Raw genomic sequence first — 22,712 nt, 5'->3', positions numbered from 1 at the left:
TAATAATAATAATGTCAATAATGATAATAATACTACTATTATATTAATATTGTTGTTAATAATATCAATATAATAATGGTAGTAATATTACAAAATACTCCTGGAAAAAGGAGCACAAGCACAATAATAATAATAATAATAATAATAATAATAATAATAATAATAATAATAATAATAATAATAATAATAATAATAATAATAATAATAATAATAATAATAATAATGTTGTCAATAATGATAATAATACTACTATTATATTAATATTGTTGTTAATAATATCAATATAATAATGGTAGTAATATTACAAAATACTCCTGGAAAAAGGAGCACAAGCACAATAATAGTAATACAAATAATAATAATAATAATAATAATAATAATAATAATAATAATAATAATAATAATAATAATAATAATAATAATAATAATGTTGTTGTTGTCAATAATGATAATAATACTACAATTATATTAATATTGTTGTTAATAATATTAATATAATAATGATAGTAATATTATTATTATGGCTATGAATATGCAACATGCAAACTTAACACAGAGATGGTCGAGGGGGGAATTGAATCCTGGTCTCTCTAGCTGCGAGGTCTGTGCGCTAACCACTCGACCGCTGTGCAACCAAGTCGGATTCATTCATTTATTCATTTTCTACCGCTTTTCTTCACGAGGGTGCTGGAGCCTATCCCAGCTGTCTTTGGGCAAGAGGTACACCCTGGACTGATTGGCCAGCCAATCACAGGGCACATATAGACAAACAACCATTCACACTCACATTCATACTACCTATGGACAATTGCGCTAGGTCTGCGCGCTAACCACTTGGCCGCCGTGCCGCCCTGGCCGTATTTTAAAAAGATAAATCTGCGTTTATTATTCGCAGCTAGCGGCACCAACCACAGCGGAGTAAGCGTGGGGTGGAAATATTTTAAAACAGACCGTTTTCGCACGGAATCATAAAAATTCAAAGTAAAACAACTGAATGGGTGCAGATTCTGGAAGAACTGGAAAGCTCTATGTGCTGGTTATTGTGTGTAGCTGCTCTATAGGAGTCCACAACTCAATACAGAAAAAAGTTGCCTCCCGATCGATCTCTTCGATCCAACTGATGGGTGCCCGTGTCTCCAAAGATAACTCTAGTACTTTCTAGTACTAGTACTCTAGTACTAAGATAGTACTTTCTATCATTGCTTGTATATTGTGTATTACACGTTTTGTCATCTCCCTTTCACCAGTCACCTCCACGTTTACGGACATTTTGCCAACCAACCAAGCGTCGACTGAGAACCAGACTATCTATGGTGAGAAATGTGAAAATATCGTAAAAATGTGTACCCAACTTCCCTCGACTACTTTATGAGAACTTCAAAAGGAACAGTACACAAATCCACCTTGATACAATTTGAGTGTGTTTGCTTTTATTTTGGACCACATGAATTCAAACGTATTATTGTTTTTTTTCCAGAGCCTCCCGTCCCATCATTGTCCTTGAAGTCACCTTGGTTGGAAGTCTTCCCGTTTGAGAACGTAGAGCTTCGTTGTCGCATCAATGACAGCTCTGATTGGAGCTTCACTTGGTACAAATCTGGGAATCTGGTCCAAGAAACAGACCCAAATTTCTCCTTTAATTTATCGTCCGGTGCGGTGCTGACGATCGTTGCAGCGTCTCCAGCATACTCCGGAATGTATCGATGTCAAGGTCATCACAAAGTCAAGGGCAATTCCATTAACAGTGAACCACTTCACTTGAAAGTCCACCGTAAGATTCATGTATTTTATTTGTTATTGAATATCAACTCAACATTACTATGTACTATGTACATAGTAGTACTATGTACTACTACTAACATTATTACTAATACGCATATTTTTAAAAATGTTTTCCAACTGATTAGCAAACAAACCCAGTCCAACTTTGACCCGGAATCCAAACCTGGAACTCATGTACCCGGGAGAATCGGTTACCTTCCGATGCAGGATTCAGATCTCATCCGGTTGGGATTATATGTGGTATCATAATGACCAGGAAATCCAAGAATCCAATACTTTTAGAGTGGATTCTTTGGTACCATCCGATACTGGACGGTACCACTGCAAAGCCAAGAGAGGAAAAACTCCTTTCTACTCGGAACCGAGTGAAACATCTACCTTGCAGGTATCTGGTAAGTCGGGTTTACCAGAACTAAGTCACGCAGTACTTGATGACCATGTTCTCTCCATGTTCTCAAGCCGTTATGACGTTCTTCATTTCAGAACCACCGACACCGACTCTGAATCATGTGACTTCCTGGTTAGATGTCTTTGAAAACGAGACCGTGGAGCTGACTTGTGATATGAACAGCTCTGATTGGACGTTCGCTTGGCGCAGAAACGAAAAGCCACTCCCGAAAGACCCTGCGCTGGAGTTAAGCGCAGGAGGGTCTCTTCTCAATATCACCTCAGCTTCCCAAGTTTTCCAAGGAAAATATGCTTGCAAAGCACAACACAAATCCAGGAATGTCACCACTGCGTTCAGTAACACTGCAATTGTTCAAGTTTATGGTAAACCTTTGTTTTGTATGACGTTAATGTGATGTGTGATGATTTTACAACATGTCCAAATATGCCTCATAAGACATATTTTTTTTTTAGAAAACACCCCCAAACCATCACTGAGCAAAGATCCCGTCTTGAACTCCATGTACGTCGGAGAAAACACAACGTTCACCTGCAAAGTCGATGTGGCAAACGCTTGGGTGTACCGATGGTACAAAGATGGAAAGCAGCTTAACGCCACGGATCGAACCCTCCAAATCAGCCACCTCAGTCCTCACCATGCAGGGACTTATCGGTGCCGGGCCACCAGAGGACAAAGAACATCAACTTACTTAAGTGACCAGATGATTCAAGATGTTCTTGGTAAGTAAAATCAGAAACATTATGTAGTATACACAAAAGTACACCCCCTCTAACTTGGACTTAGTTTGATTTAACGGTGGATTTACGGTCCACTGAGGAGTCAACGTCAACGGGGGGTACTGTCGTGCCCTGACGCTGTAGGCCTATACGGTAGTTTTCCAACATAAAGAGCCCAGACACACATCCAAGATGGCAGGTGCCTTATTTTTTACTATACTATACTTGGATACTAATTGTAGACTGAATACTGTAAGTATAATTTCATAGAATTGTCCCTTGTTTACTGATTTTTGACAAAAAACGTAAGGGGTTAGTATATCGTTTTTTTTCAGTTTTTTTCAACTTGCTGCAAATGCACTTTTCTGGTCAAAAAAACACAAAAAAAACCTCACACACACGTTTTTGAGAAGCACCCAAAAACGGCATAAAATGCCATTGTTTGAATTTGGTGATTTTTGACAAAAAACGTAAGGGGTTAGTATGGCATTTTTTTCAACTTGCTTCTAATGCACTTTTCTGGTGAAAAAAAAACAAGGGAAACCTCACACACACTCAACAGGGGCCCCAGGAGCACCCAAAAATGGCATAAAATGGCCAAATTTTAGGGTGTCAATTTTTGACAAAAAAACGTAAGGGGTTAGTATGTCGTTTTTTTCCATTTTTTCAACTTGTTTTTAATGCACTTTTCTGGTCAAAAAAACACAGGAAACCTCACACACTCAACAGGGGCCCCAGGAGCACCCAAAATGGCAAAAAATGCCAAAATTTTAGGGCGTCAATTTTTGACAAAAAACGTAAGGGGTTAGTATGGCGTTTTTTTCTGTTTTTTTTTAACCTGGTGCTAATGCACTTTTCTGGTGAAAAAAACATGGGAAACCTCACACACACTCAACAGGGGCCCCAGGAGCACCCAAAAATGGCATAAAATGCCAAAATTTTAAGGCGTCAATTTTTTACAAAAAACGTAAGGTTAGTATGTCGTTTTTTTCATTTTTTCATTTTTTTCCAACTTGCTTTTAATGCACTTTTCTGGTGAAAAAACATGGGAAACCTCACACACACTCAACAGGGGCCCCAGGAGCACCCAAAAACGGCATAAAATGCCAGTGTTTGAATTTGGTGATTTTTGACAAAAAACGTAAGGGGTTAGTATGGCGTTTTTTTCAGTTTTTTCAACTTGCTTTTAATGCACTTTTCTGGTGAAAAAAACGGAAAAACCTCACACACACTCAACAGGGGCCCCAGGAGCACCCAAAATGGCAAAAAATGCCAAAATTTTAGGGCGTCAATTTTTGACAAAAAACGTAAGGGGTTAGTATGGCGTTTTTTTTCCGTTTTTTCAACTTGCTTTTAATGCACTTTTCTGGTGAAAAAAACGGAAAAACCTCACACACACTCAACAGGGGCCCCAGGAGCACCCAAAAATGGCAAAAAATGCCAACATTTTAGGGTGTCAATTTTCGACAAAAAACCTAAGGGGTTAGTATGTCGTTTTTTTCATTTTTTCATTTTTTTCCAACTTGCTTTTAATGCACTTTTCTGGTCAAAAAAACACTGGGAACCTCACACACACTCAACAGGGGCCTGAGAAGCACCCAAAAACGGCATAAAATGCCAGTGTTTGAATTTGGTGATTTTTGACAAAAAACATAAGGGGTTAGTATGGCATTCTTTTCATTTTTTTCAACTTGCTTTTAATGCACTTTTCTGGTGAAAAAAACATGGGAAACCTCACACACACTCAACAGGGGCTCCAGGAGCACCCAAAAATGGCATAAAATGCCAAAATTTTAGGGCGTCAATTTTTGACAAAAAACGTAAGGGGTTAGTATGTCGTTTTTTCCTGTTTTTTTTAACTTGGTGCTAATGCACATTTCTGGTCAAAAAACACGGGAAACCTCACACGCACGCATTTGTCATGTCATGCCTACAGTTAAGAATGGTGGGGGGTACTGTCGTGCCCTGACGCTGTAGGCCTATACGGTAGTTTTCCAACATAAGGAGCCCAGACACACCTCCAAGATGGCAGGTGCCTTATTTTTACTATACTACACTTGGATACTAACTTTAGACTGACTACTGTAAGTATAATTTCATAGAATCGTCCCTTGAGAAAATGTAATGAAATGTTTGCCAAAATGTGAGTTTACACACTTTTGTGAGCTACTGTAGTGTGTGTTAAAAAAACATTTACCACTTTTAGGAAGTCAAAGAGTGGAAGAGCTTTAAAAGTGCCCCTCGCTTCCTTTCAAAGCTGTTTTCATTCTGTTGAAACAGGATGTGGTTCTGAGCAGGGAGGCACGGAAATGAATATATTTAGAGTAGCTGTGAATATTTAACCGCTGAGGGTGGAGTATTTCCTTTTTTCTTTGTCTTTTTCTTTGTCTTTTAGGGCGTCAATTTTTGACAAAAAACGTAAGGGGTTAGTATGTCGTTTTTTTCATTTTTTTCAACTTGCTTTTAATGCACTTTTCTGGTGAAAAAAAACAAGGGAAACCTCACACACACTCAACAGGGTCCCCAGGAGTACCCAAAAATGGCATAAAATGCCAAAATTTTAGCGTGTCAATTTTTGACAAAAAACGTAAGGGGTTAGTATGTCGTTTTTTTCATTTTTTTCAACTTGCTTCGAATGCACTTTTCCGGTGAAAAAAACAGGGGAAACCTCTCACACACTCAACGGGGGCCCCAGGAGCAAGTTGAAAAAACTGAAAAAAAACGACATACTACGTTTTTTGTCAAAAATTGACAGCCTTAGATTTTGGCATTTTATGCCATTTTTGGGTGCTCCTGGGGCCCCTGTTGAGTGTGTGTGAGGTTTCCCCTGTTTTTTTAACTAGAAAAGTGCATTTTCAGCAAGTTGAAAAAACTGAAAAAAACGACATACTAACCCCTTACGTTTTTTTTCAAAAATTGACGCCCTAAAATTTGGGCATTTTATGCCATTTTTGGATGCTCCTGGGGCCCCTCTTGAGTGTGTGTTAGGTTTCCCGTGTTTATTTTTACAGAAAAGTGCATTTTGAGCAAGTTGAAAAAACTGAAAAAAACGACATACTAACCCCTTACGTTTTTTTTCAAAAATTGACGCCCTAAAATTTTGGCATTTTATGCCATTTTTGGATGCTCCTGGGGACCCTCTTGAGTGTGTGTGAGGTTTCCCGTATTTATTTTAACAGAAAAGTGCATTTTGAGCAAGTTGAAAAAACTGAAAAAAACGACATACGTTTTTTTTCAAAAATTGACGCCCTAAAATTTGGGCATTTTATGCCATTTTTGGATGCTCCTGGGGCCCCTGTTGAGTGTGTGTGAGGTTTCCCGTGTTTATTTTAACAGAAAAGTGCATTTTGAGCAAGTTGAAAAAACTGAAAAAAACGACATACTAACCCCTTACGTTTTTTTTCAAAAATTGACGCCCTAAAATTTGGGCATTTTATGCCATTTTTGGATGCTCCTGGGGCCCCTGTTGAGTGTGTGTGAGGTTTCCCGTGTTTATTTTAACAGAAAAGTGCATTTTGAGCAAGTTGAAAAAACTGAAAAAAACGACATACTAACCCCTTACGTTTTTTTTCAAAAATTGACGCCCTAAAATTTTGGCATTTTATGCCATTTTTGGATGCTCCTAGGGCCCCTGTTGAGTGTGTGTGAGGTTTCCCGTGTTTATTTTAACAGAAAAGTGCATTTTGAGCAAGTTGAAAAAACTGAAAAAAACGACATACTAACCCCTTACGTTTTTTTTCAAAAATTGACGCCCTAAAATTTTGGCATTTTATGCCATTTTTGGATGCTCCTGGGGCCCCTGTTGAGTGTGTGTGAGGTTTCCCGTGTTTATTGTAACAGAAAAGTGCATTTTGAGCAAGTTGAAAAAACTGAAAAAAACGACATACTAACCCCTTACGTTTTTTTTCAAAAATTGACGCCCTAAAATTTGGGCATTTTATGCCATTTCTGGATGCTCCTGGGGCCCCTGTTGAGTGTGTGTGAGGTTTCCCGTGTTTATTTTAACAGAAAAGTGCATTTTGAGCAAGTTGAAAAAACTGAAAAAAACGACATACTAACCCCTTACGTTTTTTTTCAAAAATTGACGCCCTAAAAGTTTGGCATTTTATGCCATTTTTGGATGCTCCTGGTGCCCCTGTTGAGTGTGTGTGAGGTTTCCCGTGTTTATTTTAACAGAAAAGTGCATTTTGAGCAAGTTGAAAAAACTGAAAAAAACGACATACTAACCCCTTACGTTTTTTTTCAAAAATTGACGCCCTAAAAGTTTGGCATTTTATGCCATTTTTGGATGCTCCTGGGGCCCCTCTTGAGTGTGTGTGATGTTTCCTGTGTTTATTTTAACAGAAAAGTGCATTTTGAGCAAGTTGAAAAAACTGAAAAAAACGACATACTAACCCCTTACGTTTTTTTTCAAAAATTGACGCCCTAAAATTTGGGCATTCTATGCCATTTCTGGATGCTCCTGGGGCCCCTGTTGAGTGTGTGTGAGGTTTCCCGTGTTTATTTTAACAGAAAAGTGCATTTTGAGCAAGTTGAAAAAACTGAAAAAAACGACATACTAACCCCTTACGTTTATTTTCAAAAATTGACGCCCTAAAATTTGGGCATTTTATGCCATTTTTGGATGCTCCTGGGGCCCCTGTTGAGTGTGTGTGAGGTTTCCCGTGTTTATTTTAACAGAAAAGTGCATTTTGAGCAAGTTGAAAAAACTGAAAAAAACGACATACTAACCCCTTACGTTTTTTTTCAAAAATTGACGCCCTAAAATTTTGGCATTTTATGCCATTTTTGGATGCTCCTGGGGCCCCTGTTGAGTGTGTGTTAGGTTCCCCGTGTTTATTTTTACAGAAAAGTGCATTTTGAGCAAGTTGAAAAAACTGAAAAAAACGACATACTAACCCCTTAAGTTTTTTTTCAAAAATTGACGCCCTAAAATTTTGGCATTTTATGCCATTTTTGGATGCTCCTGGGGACCTTCTTGAGTGTGTGTGAGGTTTCCCGTATTTATTTTAACAGAAAAGTGCATTTTGAGCAAGTTGAAAAAACTGAAAAAAACGACATACTAACCCCTTACGTTTTTTTTCAAAAATTGACGCCCTAAAATTTGGGCATTTTATGCCATTTTTGGATGCTCCTGGGGCCCCTGTTGAGTGTGTGTTAGGTTTCCCGTGTTTATTTTTACAGAAAAGTGCATTTTGAGCAAGTTGAAAAAACTGAAAAAAACGACATACTAACCCCTTACGTTTTTTTTCAAAAATTGACGCCCTAAAATTTTGGCATTTTATGCCATTTTTGGATGCTCCTGGGGACCCTCTTGAGTGTGTGTGAGGTTTCCCGTATTTATTTTAACAGAAAAGTGCATTTTGAGCAAGTTGAAAAAACTGAAAAAAACGACATACTAACCCCTTACGTTTTTTTTCAAAAATTGACGCCCTAAAATTTGGGCATTTTATGCCATTTTTGGATGCTCCTGGTGCCCCTGTTGAGTGTGTGTGAGGTTTCCCGTGTTTATTTTAACAGAAAAGTGCATTTTGAGCAAGTTGAAAAAACTGAAAAAAACGACATACTAACCCCTTACGTTTTTTTTCAAAAATTGACGCCCTAAAATTTGGGCATTTTATGCCATTTTTGGATGCTCCTAGGGCCCCTGTTGAGTGTGTGTGAGGTTTCCCGTGTTTATTTTAACAGAAAAGTGCATTTTGAGCAAGTTGAAAAAACTGAAAAAAACGACATACTAACCCCTTACGTTTTTTTTCAAAAATTGACGCCCTAAAATTTGGGCATTTTATGCCATTTTTGGATGCTCCTAGGGCCCCTGTTGAGTGTGTGTGAGGTTTCCCGTGTTTATTTTAACAGAAAAGTGCATTTTGAGCAAGTTGAAAAAACTGAAAAAAACGACATACTAACCCCCTTACGTTTTTTTTCAAAAATTGACGCCCTAAAATTTTGGCATTTTATGCCATTTTTGGATGCTCCTAGGGCCCCTGTTGAGTGTGTGTGAGGTTTCCCGTGTTTATTTTAACAGAAAAGTGCATTTTGAGCAAGTTGAAAAAACTGAAAAAAACGACATACTAACCCCTTACGTTTTTTTTCAAAAATTGACGCCCTAAAATTTTGGCATTTTATGCCATTTTTGGATTCTCCTGGGGCCCCTGTTGAGTGTGTGTGAGGTTTCCCGTGTTTATTTTAACAGAAAAGTGCATTTTGAGCAAGTTGAAAAAACTGAAAAAAACGACATACTAACCCCTTACGTTTTTTTTCAAAAATTGACGCCCTAAAAGTTTGGCATTTTATGCCATTTTTGGATGCTCCTGGGGCCCCTCTTGAGTGTGTGTGAGGTTTCCCGTGTTTATTTTAACAGAAAAGTGCATTTTGAGCAAGTTGAAAAAACTGAAAAAAACGACATACTAACCCCTTACGTTTTTTTTTCAAAAATTGACGCCCTAAAATTTGGGCATTTTATGCCATTTTTGGATGCTCCTGGGGCCCCTGTTGAGTGTGTGTGAGGTTTCCCGTGTTTATTTTAACAGAAAAGTGCATTTTGAGCAAGTTGAAAAAACTGAAAAAAACGACATACTAACCCCTTACGTTTTTTTTCAAAAATTGACGCCCAAAAATTTTGGCATTTTATGCCATTTTTGGATGCTCCTAGGGCCCCTGTTGAGTGTGTGTGAGGTTTCCCGTGTTTATTTTAACAGAAAAGTGCATTTTGAGCAAGTTGAAAAAACTGAAAAAAACGACATACTAACCCCTTACGTTTTTTTTCAAAAATTGACGCCCTAAAATTTTGGCGTTTTATGCCATTTTTGGATGCTCCTGGGGACCCTCTTGAGTGTGTGTGAGGTTTCCCGTATTTATTTTAACAGAAAAGTGCATTTTGAGCAAGTTGAAAAAACTGAAAAAAACGACATACTAACCCCTTACGTTATTTTACAAAAATTGACGCCCTAAAATTTGGGCATTTTATGCCATTTTTGGATGCTCCTGGGGCCCCTGTTGAGTGTGTGTGAGGTTTCCCGTGTTTATTTTAACAGAAAAGTGCATTTTGAGCAAGTTGAAAAAACTGAAAAAAACGACATACTAACCCCTTACGTTTTTTTTCAAAAATTGACACCCTAAAATTTGGGCATTTTATGCCATTTTTGGATGCTCCTGGGGCCCCTGTTGAGTGTGTGTGAGGTTTCCCGTGTTTATTTTAACAGAAAAGTGCATTTTGAGCAAGTTGAAAAAACTGAAAAAAACGACATACTAACCCCTTACGTTTTTTTTCAAAAATTGACGCCCTAAAATTTGGGCATTTTATGCCATTTTTGGATGCTCCTGGGGCCCCTGTTGAGTGTGTGTGAGGTTTCCCGTGTTTATTTTAACAGAAAAGTGCATTTTGAGCAAGTTGAAAAAACTGAAAAAAACGACATACTAACCCCTTACGTTTTTTTTCAAAAATTGACGCCCTAAAATTTTGGCATTTTATGCCATTTTTGGATGCTCCTGGGGCCCCTCTTGAGTGTGTGTGAGGTTTCCCGTGTTTATTTTAACAGAAAAGTGCATTTTGAGCAAGTTGAAAAAACTGAAAAAAACGACATACTAACCCCTTACGTTTTTTTTCAAAAATTGACGCCCTAAAATTTTGGCATTTTATGCCATTTTTGGATGCTCCTGGGGCCCCTGCTGAGTGTGTGTGAGGTTTCCCGTGTTTATTTTAACAGAAAAGTGCATTTTGAGCAAGTTGAAAAAACTGAAAAAAACGACATACTAACCCCTTACGTTTTTTTTCAAAAATTGACGCCCTAAAATTTGGGCATTTTATGCCATTTTTGGATGCTCCTGGGGCCCCTGTTGAGTGTGTGTGAGGTTTCCCGTGTTTATTTTAACAGAAAAGTGCATTTTGAGCAAGTTGAAAAAACTGAAAAAAACAACATACTAACCCCTTACGTTTTTTTTCAAAAATTGACGCCCTAAAATTTTGGCGTTTTATGCCATTTTTGGATGCTCCTGGGGACCCTGTTGAGTGTGTGTGAGGTTTCCCGTGTTTATTTTAACAGAAAAGTGCATTTTGAGCAAGTTGAAAAAACTGAAAAAAACGACATACTAACCCCTTATGTTTTTTTTCAAAAATTGACGCCCTAAAATTTGGGCATTTTATGCCATTTTTGGATGCTCCTGGGGCCCCTGTTGAGTGTGTGTGAGGTTTCCCGTGTTTATTTTAACAGAAAAGTGCATTTTGAGCAAGTTGAAAAAACTGAAAAAAACGACATACTAACCCCTTACGTTTTTTTTCAAAAATTGACACCCTAAAATTTGGGCATTTTATGCCATTTTTGGATGCTCCTGGGGCCCCTGTTGAGTGTGTGTGAGGTTTCCCGTGTTTATTTTAACAGAAAAGTGCCTTTTGAGCAAGTTGAAAAAACTGAAAAAAACGACATACTAACCCCTTACGTTTTTTTTCAAAAATTGACGCCCTAAAAGTTTGGCATTTTATGCCATTTTTGGATGCTCCTGGGGCCCCTCTTGAGTGTGTGTGAGGTTTCCCGTGTTTATTTTAACAGAAAAGTGCATTTTGAGCAAGTTGAAAAAACTGAAAAAAACGACATACTAACCCCTTACGTTTTTTTTCAAAAATTGACGCCCTAAAATTTGGGCATTTTATGCCATTTTTGGATGCTCCTGGGGCCCCTGTTGAATGTGTGTTAGGTTTCCTGTGTTTATTTTTACAGAAAAGTGCATTTTGAGCAAGTTGAAAAAAATGAAAAAAACGACATACTAACCCCTTACGTTTTTTTTCAAAAATTGAGGCCCTAAAATTTGGGCATTTTATGCCATTTTTGGATGCTGCTGGTGCCCCTCTTGAGTGTGTGTGAGGTTTCCCGTGTTTATTTTAACAGAAAAGTGCATTTTGAGCAAGTTGAAAAAACAGAAAAAAACGACATACTAACCCCTAACGTATTTTTTAAAAAATTGACGCCCTAAAATTTGGGCATTTTATGCCATTTTTGGATGCTCCTGGGGACCCTGTTGAGTGTGTGTGAGGTTTCCCGTGTTTATTTTAACAGAAAAGTGCATTTTGAGCAAGTTGAAAAAACTGAAAAAAACGACATACTAACCCCTTACGTTATTTTACAAAAATTGACGCCCTAAAATTTGGGCATTTTATGCCATTTTTGGATGCTCCTGGGGCCCCTGTTGAGTGTGTGTGAGGTTTCCCGTGTTTATTTTAACAGAAAAGTGCATTTTGAGCAAGTTGAAAAAACTGAAAAAAACGACATACTAACCCCTTATGTTTTTTTTCAAAAATTGACGCCCTAAAATTTGGGCATTTTATGCCATTTTTGGATGCTCCTGGGGCCCCTGTTGAGTGTGTGTGAGGTTTCCCGTGTTTATTTTAACAGAAAAGTGCATTTTGAGCAAGTTGAAAAAACTGAAAAAAACGACATACTAACCCCTTACGTTTTTTTTCAAAAATTGACACCCTAAAATTTGGGCATTTTATGCCATTTTTGGATGCTCCTGGGGCCCCTGTTGAGTGTGTGTGAGGTTTCCCGTGTTTATTTTAACAGAAAAGTGCCTTTTGAGCAAGTTGAAAAAACTGAAAAAAACGACATACTAACCCCTTACGTTTTTTTTCAAAAATTGACGCCCTAAAAGTTTGGCATTTTATGCCATTTTTGGATGCTCCTGGGGCCCCTCTTGAGTGTGTGTGAGGTTTCCCGTGTTTATTTTAACAGAAAAGTGCATTTTGAGCAAGTTGAAAAAACTGAAAAAAACGACATACTAACCCCTTACGTTTTTTTTCAAAAATTGACGCCCTAAAATTTGGGCATTTTATGCCATTTTTGGATGCTCCTGGGGCCCCTGTTGAATGTGTGTTAGGTTTCCTGTGTTTATTTTTACAGAAAAGTGCATTTTGAGCAAGTTGAAAAAAATGAAAAAAACGACATACTAACCCCTTACGTTTTTTTTCAAAAATTGAGGCCCTAAAATTTGGGCATTTTATGCCATTTTTGGATGCTGCTGGTGCCCCTCTTGAGTGTGTGTGAGGTTTCCCGTGTTTATTTTAACAGAAAAGTGCATTTTGAGCAAGTTGAAAAAACAGAAAAAAACGACATACTAACCCCTAACGTATTTTTTAAAAAATTGACGCCCTAAAATTTGGGCATTTTATGCCATTTTTGGATGCTCCTGGGGCCCCTGTTGAGTGTGTGTGAGGTTTCCCGTGTTTATTTTAACAGAAAAGTGCATTTTGAGCAAGTTGAAAAAACTGAAAAAAACGACATACTAACCCCTTACGTTTTTTTTCAAAAATTGACGCCCTAAAATTTGGGCATTTTATGCCATTTTTGGATGCTCCTGGGGCCCCTGTTGAGTGTGTGTGAGGTTTCCCGTGTTTATTTTAACAGAAAAGTGCATTTTGAGCAAGTTGAAAAAACTGAAAAAAACGACATACTAACCCCTTACGTTTTTTTTCAAAAATTGACGCCCTAAAATTTGGGCATTTTATGCCATTTTTGGATGCTCCTGGGGCCCCTGTTGAGTGTGTGTGAGGTTTCCCGTGTTTATTTTAACAGAAAAGTGCATTTTGAGCAAGTTGAAAAAACTGAAAAAAACGACATACTAACCCCTTACGTTTTTTTTCAAAAATTGACGCCCTAAAATTTTGGCATTTTATGCCATTTTTGGATGCTCCTGGGGCCCCTGTTGAGTGTGTGTGAGGTTTCCCGTGTTTATTTTAACAGAAAAGTGCATTTTGAGCAAGTTGAAAAAACTGAAAAAAACGACATACTAACCCCTTACGTTTTTTTTCAAAAATTGACGCCCTAAAATTTGGGCATTTTATGCCATTTTTGGATGCTCCTGGGGCCCCTGCTGAGTGTGTGTGAGGTTTCCCGTGTTTATTTTAACAGAAAAGTGCATTTTGAGCAAGTTGAAAAAACTGAAAAAAACGACATACTAACCCCTTACGTTTTTTTTCAAAAATTGACGCCCTAAAATTTGGGCATTTTATGCCATTTTTGGATGCTCCTAGGGCCCCTGTTGAGTGTGTGTGAGGTTTCCCGTGTTTATTTTAACAGAAAAGTGCATTTTGAGCAAGTTGAAAAAACTGAAAAAAACGACATACTAACCCCTTACGTTTTTTTCAAAAATTGACGCCCTAAAAGTTTGGCATTTTATGCCATTTTTGGATGCTCCTGGGGCCCCTGTTGAGTGTGTGTGAGGTTTCCCGTGTTTATTTTAACAGAAAAGTGCATTTTGAGCAAGTTGAAAAAACTGAAAAAAACGACATACCCCTTACGTTTTTTGTCAAAAATTGACGCCCTAAAATTTTGGCATTTTATGCCATTTTGGGTGCTCCTGGGGCCCCCGTTGAGTGTGTGTGAGGTTTCCCCTGTTTTTTTCACCAGAAAAGTGCATTAAAAGCAAGTTGAAAAAAATGAAAAAAACGACATACTAACCCCTTACGTTTTTTGTCAAAAATTGACGCCCTAAAATTTTGGCATTTTATGCCATTTTGGGTGCTCCTGGGGCCCCCGTTGAGTGTGTGTGAGGTTTCCCGTGTTTTTTGACCAGAAAAGTGCATTAAAAGCAAGTTGAAAAAAAAAGAAAAAAACGACATACTAACCCCTTACGTTTTTTGTCAAAAATTGACACCCTAAAATTTTTGCATTTTATGCCATTTTGGGTGCTCCTGGGGCCCCCATTGAGTGTGTGTGAGGTTTCCCGTGTTTTTTTCACCAGAAAAGTGCATTAAAAGCAAGTTGAAAAAAATGAAAAAAACGACATACTAACCCCTTACGTTTTTTGTCAAAAATTGACGCCCTAAAATTTTGGCATTTTATGCCATTTTGGGTGCTCCTGGGGCCCCCGTTGAGTGTGTGTGAGGTTTCCCCTGTTTTTTTCACCAGAAAAGTGCATTAAAAGCAAGTTGAAAAAAATGAAAAAAACGACATACTAACCCCTTACGTTTTTTGTCAAAAATTGACGCCCTAAAATTTTGGCATTCTATGCCATTTTTTGGTGCTCCTGGGACCCCTGTTGAGTGTGTGTGAGGTTTTTTGTGTTTTTTCACCAGAAAAGTGCATTAAAAGCAAGTTGAAAAAAATGAAAAAAACGACATACTAACCCCTTACGTTTTTTGTCAAAAATTGACGCCCTAAAATTTTGGCATTTTATGCCATTTTTGGGTGCTCCTGGGGCCCCTGTTGAGTGTGTGTGAGTTTTTTTGTGATTGTCTTTTTGTTTGTTTGTTATTTTAGAAATTCCTGTTCCATCTTTGTTACTCGGCACTGAATGGGTGGACGTGTTCCCTACTGAGAGCGTGACACTGAGCTGTGAAATAACAAAAACTTCTGATTGGATGTATACGTGGCAAAGAGACGGTCAGGCGATCCAAAGAGATGCCGGTGTGTCTTTGGGGTCGGATGGACGGACTCTGTCCATCGTCTCTGCTTCATCCCATCACCAAGGACAATACAGCTGCTCAGGGAAGCTGAAAAGCAGATCTGTCAGCAGCGATTCTTCTTCTGGAGTAGAAATCCTTGTCTATGGTGAGTTTTGGAACACTTTTCCAAAAGTTATTCCCTTTAGAACCGGACAGAACCAATACAAATCTAATCATTATTTTTTCCTTTTTAGACCACAAACCCCAAATAGTTCTGGTGCGGGACCCCGACTATATTTTAATGCACGATGGCGATTCAGTCTCCTATAGCTGTCATGTCAATGTCTCCTCCGGATGGGAATATCGCTGGTACAAAGATGACGCTCCACTTCCTGTATCTGGAAACAACTACACCATAAGTCCTGTCTCGGTAAGAAACACCGGATCATACCAATGTCAAGCAATAAGAGGGAGAACCAGCGGTATCTATCAGACGCAGCAAAGTGTGCCTTTAAGGCTCCAAGTTGAAGGTGTGTTGTGCTTCGGAAATTTCTTGGAGTCATCAACCGGATCTTTCATTTAGGAAGTTCTAATACTGTTTCTGCAGAGCGTCCGTCAGCAAATATCGTCGTCTTAACCGGCTGGTCTGAGGTCTTCTCCACTGATAGTCTGGTGCTCCAGTGTGAGGTCAAAGGAAGTGAGGACACATGGAACTACACATGGTAATGTAAAGCGACTATTAAGTAGACTTAGATATGATTTGATGGTCTTCTGTTTCGTAAAGGCAGAGCTTTTAGTCCAACACCGGGTCTGATTAGACCGTGTTGTACCCAACGGTAGATCTTTGAGGACTTTCACGGAAACTGAAAAATATGCAAACAACAGGTTCAGGAAGGGGGACAGGATTGGGAACTCATCTTCGGACAAATACACAGTTACACCCCAAAACGACCCGGAGCAGAGTCAATACACTTGCCAGGGGATTCGAACCGGGAGACCCGCTTACTCTTCAGAAAGTTATTCTCTCACAACAAAGAATCTTTGTAAGTTTTATCGTTTTTTTTTTTTTTTTTTTTGATTTTTTTTTTTTTTAAATCTACAAGTCATGTTCTAATTTTTGACCTCATAGTGTTGAAGAGGCGGGTTCTTCTTTCAATATCCGGGTGTATCCTCTTTGGAATTGTTGCCGTTTTCTGCGGATGCGTTATTCTAAAAATTACCAGGAAAACAGGTGCGTTTAAAAATAAGTCTATAAAAAAAAAATTAAAAAAAAAATACCACACACACACAATAACCAGATATATTTTTAATCGAATCTTGCAGATGACAATGAAGATAGGCCGGAGGACGGCGAAATGTTCCTCACCATGGCTCAGCTGAAGGATCGAGTTGGTATGGCGACAAAACACCGGTCTTTCGGTGTTGGTGCGTTCACGTGTTCACGTGTGTTTACGTCCTTCTATCTTGATTGCAGATGTTCCTTGTCTATTGGTTGATTACATCACAGATACAGAACTCAATGCGCCAGCAAAAGGTCGACAGAAAAGTCTTATTATTCTTTAACCGGAAACTCATTCCTCACTTTGGTTATTTTTGACGTACAGAAAGCGAGGACATTATGTGCAGTGAAACAACGCAGCTACCTGAAATCAAACAGGAAGACCAGGGTAACCCAGTCACAGATACATATTTAATATAAGAGTATTATAAGAGTATTATAAGAGTTAAAGTGGACTGTATTGCTAATTCTGCTTGTGTTTTTCCAGCCGCGACGACGGAGAGCACTGACACCCCAAAGGAAGATGGCGCTCTGCTTTCCTTTCAACGCTGAACCCCCCCCCCCCCCCTCCCCGACCATGCATGCATTTCAATTTTAAAAATCTATGGAATATTGGGTAGTCGAAATAGAAAAGTCAAACTATTTAACTCTTGGTGGTGTCAATAAAAAGTCAAATAGCGAGTTTGTTTGCTGGATTTTGTGGGGTATTCTAAATAGTAGATTGTTTTTTTTTTAATTGAAAAATGGCAATAAAAAAACATAAACAACAGATATTATGGATTATATGGAGAACCAAAACTGCCAAAATAATAAATAAATAAATAAATAAAAGTGGAAATAAAAACAAAAATGAAAAAAAAATCAAAAAATTAAATACAAAAACATTAATATAAATGGAAATAAAAACAAAAATAAAAAAATATATACATAAATAAATAAATTTATTTATTGATATGTAATTCTATTTATACATTTATTTTTGTATTTATTTTTAATTTTTGAATCTTGTTTTTTATTTTTGTATTTATTTTTGCTTTTATTTATTTATTCATGTATATATTTTTTTATTTTTGTTTTTATTTCTATTTATATTTATTTTTGTGTATTTAATTTTTTTATTTTTTTTTCATTTTTGTTTTTATTTTCACTTTTATTTATTTATTTATTTATTTATTATTTTGGCAGTTTTGGTCCTCCATAGATTACAGTAGATCACACTAGATACATTTTCAATAGCCTGTTAATGTAATTCCAACCGCAGCTTGTTGTGATAAATATACGTTGGTAGATAAATAAAAAATATATTTTTCCCCGTGAAATAATTCAAATAAAATATGTAATATGACAGTATTTAAATATGAAAAGTCCTCCAACTGAAAAAGTTTCTGCAGGACTCACATTTACTTGAGGATATCAGCCAGTTTCTCCACGTAATAGTTGTAGTTTTCCTGACAATCCTCCCAGGGCGTAAAAGTCTGCTCCTCCTTCTCCACGTAGTTCTCCCAAACGTGCAGGAAGTCAGACGGCTTCATCATCCTCACTTTGCAGCCGGCGTTCACCAAAGCCTTGATGCCTTCAACGATCTCCGGCTCTTCCCAATCAAAAAGCCGGGAGCAGAATATACACAAACGGACCTTTTTGCGTTGCTGGAGGATGTTAGCCAACTTAGAAGAACAAGCCACACATGGACTGGAAGACATGTACCATGTGACTTCATATTCTTGGGAACTGTTGCTGTTCGGGAGCACCTGGAAAAGGAAATACGTGTAAGCGAAAAAAAAAAAGCATGCGTATCAATGCATGCACAGCTGAGGCTGCAGCAAATTACTCGCTGAAAGAAAGCCTCTTCAGTGTGAACCGTGGCATGTTCATCCTCCAGATAACCTTGCAGAGGCTCTGCGGTGCCTCCTGGCGTGTCCACTCGGTAGCACAGCAAGGTCTTGTTCCGCCCGGATGAGTACTCCACATTCCGGAACTGGAATTTGAAGTAGAATGGGCTCATCTGTTCCCTGGCAGAAAGTAAAAAAAAAATGCATTGAAATCGCATTGAATGCACAAAGTAATAAAGCATTGCAATGTGTGTACCATTCAAACAGGGGTAACACAGAAAACACATACTGTACTCATTAATGTCTTACTGTCTAGTACAAATACTCCACGCTCTTTATTGCTCTCTGGTTCTACCATATCTTACTTATTGTGTGGCAATATGAGCTAATAACTATAAAAAAAACAATCTTCACTCGCTAAATGTACTGCAAAAAAGGCCAGTAAGGATAATTCATAATGCCGCCTACAGAGAACATACTAACTCCTTATTTCTAAAATCACAAATACTTCAACTTGCTGATATAGTTCATCTTCAAACAGCTAAAATAATGCATAAAGCTAAAAATTATACCAATTAGCTAAAAATGTCATCCAATACTTCTCTACAAGAGAGGAGAAATATGATCTCAGGGAAGAAGTACATTTGAAACACTTCTATGCTAGGACTACGTTAGCGTTAGCATAGCATTTCAGTATGTGGAATCAAACTATGGAATGGATTGAGTAAGGAAATCAAACAATACACAACGATGAGCCAATTCAAGAAACAATACAAGCAGTTGATGTTTGCTAAATACAAAATAAAAAATAAATAAATAAATAATAAATATTATTTAAAAAAATAATAAAAAAAATTAAATTATATTAGGAAATATATATATATGTTATACATACACATATATATATACATACATATATATATATATATACATACATATATATATATACATACATATATATATATATATATACATACATATACATACATATATATACACATACATATACATACATATATATACACATACATACATACATATATATATACATACACATACATACATACATATATATACATACACATACATACGTACATATATATATACATACATATATATATACATACATACATATATACATACATGCATATATACATACATACGTATATATATACATACATACGTATATATATATACATACATACGTATATATATATACATACATACGTATATATATATACATACATACATATATACATACGTGTATATATATACATACATATGTATATATATATACATACATACGTATATACATACATACATGTATACATACATACATATATACATACATACATACATACATACATACATATATACATACATACATACATATATATATATATATATATACTATATATATATATATGTATGTATAATATGTATAATATGAAAAAAAAACCTTAAACTGTATTATGGAAAGCAGGAAGTGAACAAATGTAACAGTTAGTGATTGTAAAAGTACCAGATGGAGGGGTAGGATTTAATAAGCTTTGCTTCTTCCTACTCCTTTTGGACATGTGGAACTGGGAACTGATTATGGGATGCACTCAATTGGAATCTGATGCATGTTCAAATGAAATAAAACCATTACCATTACCATTACCATTACCATTACCATTACCATATATATTTATATATATTATTAGTGCTGGTTTAAGTGCCTGGCATCCTTCCTCAGCACAGACGTATGTACACAGAAAGACCGAGCATCTTACCCACCCTACCACGATCTCAAACGGCGGCAGTTCGAAAGGCACAAACTCTCCGTTTCCGTCGTTTTTCTTCACCTCCTCGCCTGCTGCACCTCCAGCGTTCCCGTTCGTCTTCTCCTCTTCCACCGGAGCAGGAACCTTCTCTGGCTTTTTCACAACTTTATCCTGCTGCCTTTTCAAACCTTTACCCTTTTCTTTTTCCTTCTCATCGGTGGGCTTGTTCTCCGTTTTCTTCTCCTTCCGCTTCACACTGACTCGACTGTTTCTGTCGGCCATGTTTTTTGCAAGAGCAAGAGAGAGTGAGGGAGGGAGAGTGGATGGAAGTGGAGTGATAACCCAAGTGCATCAACAGAAATAGAAGCTATTGTGACCTGAGTCATATCCAGAGCATGTCTGGCTGGGGCTGGCTTTTCTGAACCCCCCCCCCCCCCCCCGTTTGATGCTGAAAGGGGTACCGAATTACAAAAGTAGAACAGGGCTGAACAAACTGTACAAACTGTACGGACATCAGCATTTGGTTGGATCCAGAACCCTGACTTCAATCCCTTCTTTTGTGATGAACCACCACAAAGATGTCCTCTCTCAGGTAGAATATCGGTGATCTCTGACAAAATGGACAAAAAGTCCATCAAGACCTTAAGAAAATCTTCGAGAAAGTCTTAAGACGCCGTTACGGCTGCAAAGGCCCAACTTCACGGTGTTCATACAATGAGCGAGTAAAGGATCGACCGATATATCGGGCCGGTATTTGTGTTTTTTCCCTTGAATCGGTATCAGCCGATATATTTTGATTTACAGTCAGGCATCCGCCGGGGTCCACTGGGACAACGAGAAAGCCCCAAAAACATCACATACCAACGCAACTGACGAATAAAAGAAAAAAAAAAACTAAAAACTATGCAACTTTAACTACAAACTGACAAAGTATTTACATCGACGGTGCCGCAAAGCATGCCGGGAACCAGGAAGTGCTCCGCGTTGATAATGCCGTTTAAGAAAGCTGAATCCTACTGTGTTCAGTGTTTACGTTTCAATAAATATTTATTTAAACATGACACCTGTAATATTTGTTATCATTTTTTCATGTAAATTCAGGGATCAAAAGCAGTATCGGCCACAAATATCGGCACCAAGCAAAATCGGCCATCGGCTAATGGTGATGGAAAATGGTAATGGTAATTTTAATGGTAATGGTAATGGTTTTATTTCATTTGAACATGCATCAGATTCCAATTGAGTGCATCCCATAATCAGTTCCCAGTTCCACATGTCCAAAAGGAGTAGGAAGAAGCAAAGCTTATTAAATCCTACCCCTCCATCTGGTACTTTTACAATCAGTAACTGTTACATTTGTTCACCTCCTGCTTTCCATAATACAGTTTAAGGTTTTTTGGTTTTTCCCTAATATACATATATATATACATATATATTTTCTAATATAATTTAATTTTTTAAATTATTAAAAAATATATATATATATATATATTTTTTTTTTGTAATTTTTATTTTTATTTTGGTATGGATCAGATTCCAATTGAGTGCATCCCATAATCAGTTCCCAGTTCCACATGTCCAAAAGGAGTAGGAAGAAGCAAAGCTTATTAAATCCTACCCCTCCATCTGGTACTTTTACAATCACTAACTGTTACATTTGTTCACCTCCTGCTTTCCATAATACAGTTTAAGGTTTTTTGGTTTTTCCCTAATATACATATATATATATACATATATATTTTCTAATATAATTTAATTTTTTAAATTATTTAAAAAATATATATATTTTTTTTAATTTTTTTGTAATTTTTATTTTTATTTTGGTATGGATCAGATTCCAAATGAATGCATCCCATAATCAGTTCCCAGTTCCACATGTCCAAAAGGAGTAGGAAGAAGCAAAGCTTATTAAATCCTACCCCTCCATCTGGTAATTTTACAATCACTAACTGTTACATTTGTTCACTTCCTGCTTTCTTAATATAATTTAAGTATTTTTTACTTTATTTTATAAATTTTTATTTTTATTACTTTTTATTTAATTTTTTATTTATTTAATTTTTTTTAATTTTTTGTCAAATACCAAAGTAGTGATTTTACAAATAAGGCGTTAGTATGTTCTCTGTAGGCGGCATTATGAATTATCCTTACTGGCCTTTTTTTGCAGTACATTTAGCGAGTGAAGATTGCTTTTTTTTTTAATAGTTATTAGCCCATATTTCCACACAATAAGTAAGATATGGTAGAACCAGAGAGCAATAAAGAGTGTGGAGTGATTTCTGATTTGAGAACAAATTTTTGCTTTGTTGAAAACTGAAATATTTCTGGCCACTTTTATGTTGTATATTTGTAATATGAGGTTTCCAGTTGCGTGTCCTTTCTGCTGTTAGCAAACAGCACGATTTTAGTTTTACTTAAAAAATCAGTATCGGCATCGGCTCCCAAAAAAAAAACATATCGGTCGATCCCTAATTCGGACCCCGTTGCTCTCCGTCGCCTAACTGTCAGCAGTTCAGCAACAGGCAGGTTATTAATAACAGCCGGACTGTTTACACGCG

The 22,712-nt window shown here is 37.1% G+C and overlaps 2 protein-coding genes across 3 annotated transcripts in view; one reads left to right on the top strand and one right to left on the bottom strand.

The window, feature by feature from the left end:
* Nucleotides 1-17,233, top strand: part of LOC131136631 (carcinoembryonic antigen-related cell adhesion molecule 5-like) — an 18,587-nt gene extending 1,354 nt beyond the window's left edge. Inside the window, exons 4-17 of the mRNA XM_058083726.1 lie at nucleotides 1,248-1,313; nucleotides 1,478-1,771; nucleotides 1,908-2,174; nucleotides 2,266-2,553; nucleotides 2,644-2,910; nucleotides 15,156-15,446; nucleotides 15,535-15,810; nucleotides 15,888-16,002; nucleotides 16,166-16,323; nucleotides 16,410-16,511; nucleotides 16,604-16,672; nucleotides 16,755-16,814; nucleotides 16,885-16,947; nucleotides 17,047-17,233. Of these exons, the coding sequence (XP_057939709.1) occupies nucleotides 1,248-1,313; nucleotides 1,478-1,771; nucleotides 1,908-2,174; nucleotides 2,266-2,553; nucleotides 2,644-2,910; nucleotides 15,156-15,446; nucleotides 15,535-15,810; nucleotides 15,888-16,002; nucleotides 16,166-16,323; nucleotides 16,410-16,511; nucleotides 16,604-16,672; nucleotides 16,755-16,814; nucleotides 16,885-16,947; nucleotides 17,047-17,111 (2,381 nt within the window). The 3' untranslated portion in view covers nucleotides 17,112-17,233. The remainder of the gene's footprint in view (nucleotides 1-1,247; nucleotides 1,314-1,477; nucleotides 1,772-1,907; nucleotides 2,175-2,265; nucleotides 2,554-2,643; nucleotides 2,911-15,155; nucleotides 15,447-15,534; nucleotides 15,811-15,887; nucleotides 16,003-16,165; nucleotides 16,324-16,409; nucleotides 16,512-16,603; nucleotides 16,673-16,754; nucleotides 16,815-16,884; nucleotides 16,948-17,046) is intronic.
* LOC131136656 (C->U-editing enzyme APOBEC-2-like) lies at nucleotides 16,330-20,582 on the bottom strand. 2 transcript variants are annotated; one of them, XM_058083792.1, is made up of 4 exons: nucleotides 20,168-20,581; nucleotides 18,388-18,568; nucleotides 17,958-18,307; nucleotides 16,330-16,765 (listed from the first exon to the last, which is right to left on the bottom strand). In XM_058083792.1, the coding sequence occupies exons 1-3, from the start codon at nucleotides 20,434-20,436 to the stop codon at nucleotides 17,960-17,962; spliced, it is 798 nt and encodes a 265-aa protein (XP_057939775.1). In that variant the 5' UTR covers nucleotides 20,437-20,581; the 3' UTR covers nucleotides 16,330-16,765; nucleotides 17,958-17,959. The 2 variants fall into 2 exon arrangements, with proteins under 2 accessions (XP_057939775.1, XP_057939776.1); XM_058083793.1 differs by lacking the exon at nucleotides 16,330-16,765 and having other exon boundaries at nucleotides 17,587-18,307; nucleotides 20,168-20,582.
* Nucleotides 20,583-22,712: the final 2,130 nt, after the last annotated feature.

Source organism: Doryrhamphus excisus, chromosome 10 (assembly GCF_030265055.1).
Source record: "Doryrhamphus excisus isolate RoL2022-K1 chromosome 10, RoL_Dexc_1.0, whole genome shotgun sequence".
NCBI lineage: Eukaryota > Metazoa > Chordata > Actinopteri > Syngnathiformes > Syngnathidae > Doryrhamphus > Doryrhamphus excisus.
The sequence above is the reverse complement of the archived record's forward strand: the minus strand, read 5'-3'. Positions and strand labels throughout refer to the sequence as shown.

Bases quoted from the DNA above. Each gene is read 5' to 3' on its own strand.
- LOC131136656 (XM_058083793.1), bottom strand. From the start codon at position 20,436: ATGGCCGACAGAAACAGTCGAGTCAGTGTGAAGCGGAAGGAGAAGAAA. The intron at 18,569-20,167 runs GTGGGTAAGATG...ACTTTCTGCCAG, and splicing joins CCGTTTGAGATCGTGGTAGG to GGAACAGATGAGCCCATTCT. The intron at 18,308-18,387 runs GTAATTTGCTGC...TTCCTTTTCCAG, and splicing joins AAGAGGCTTTCTTTCAGCGA to GTGCTCCCGAACAGCAACAG.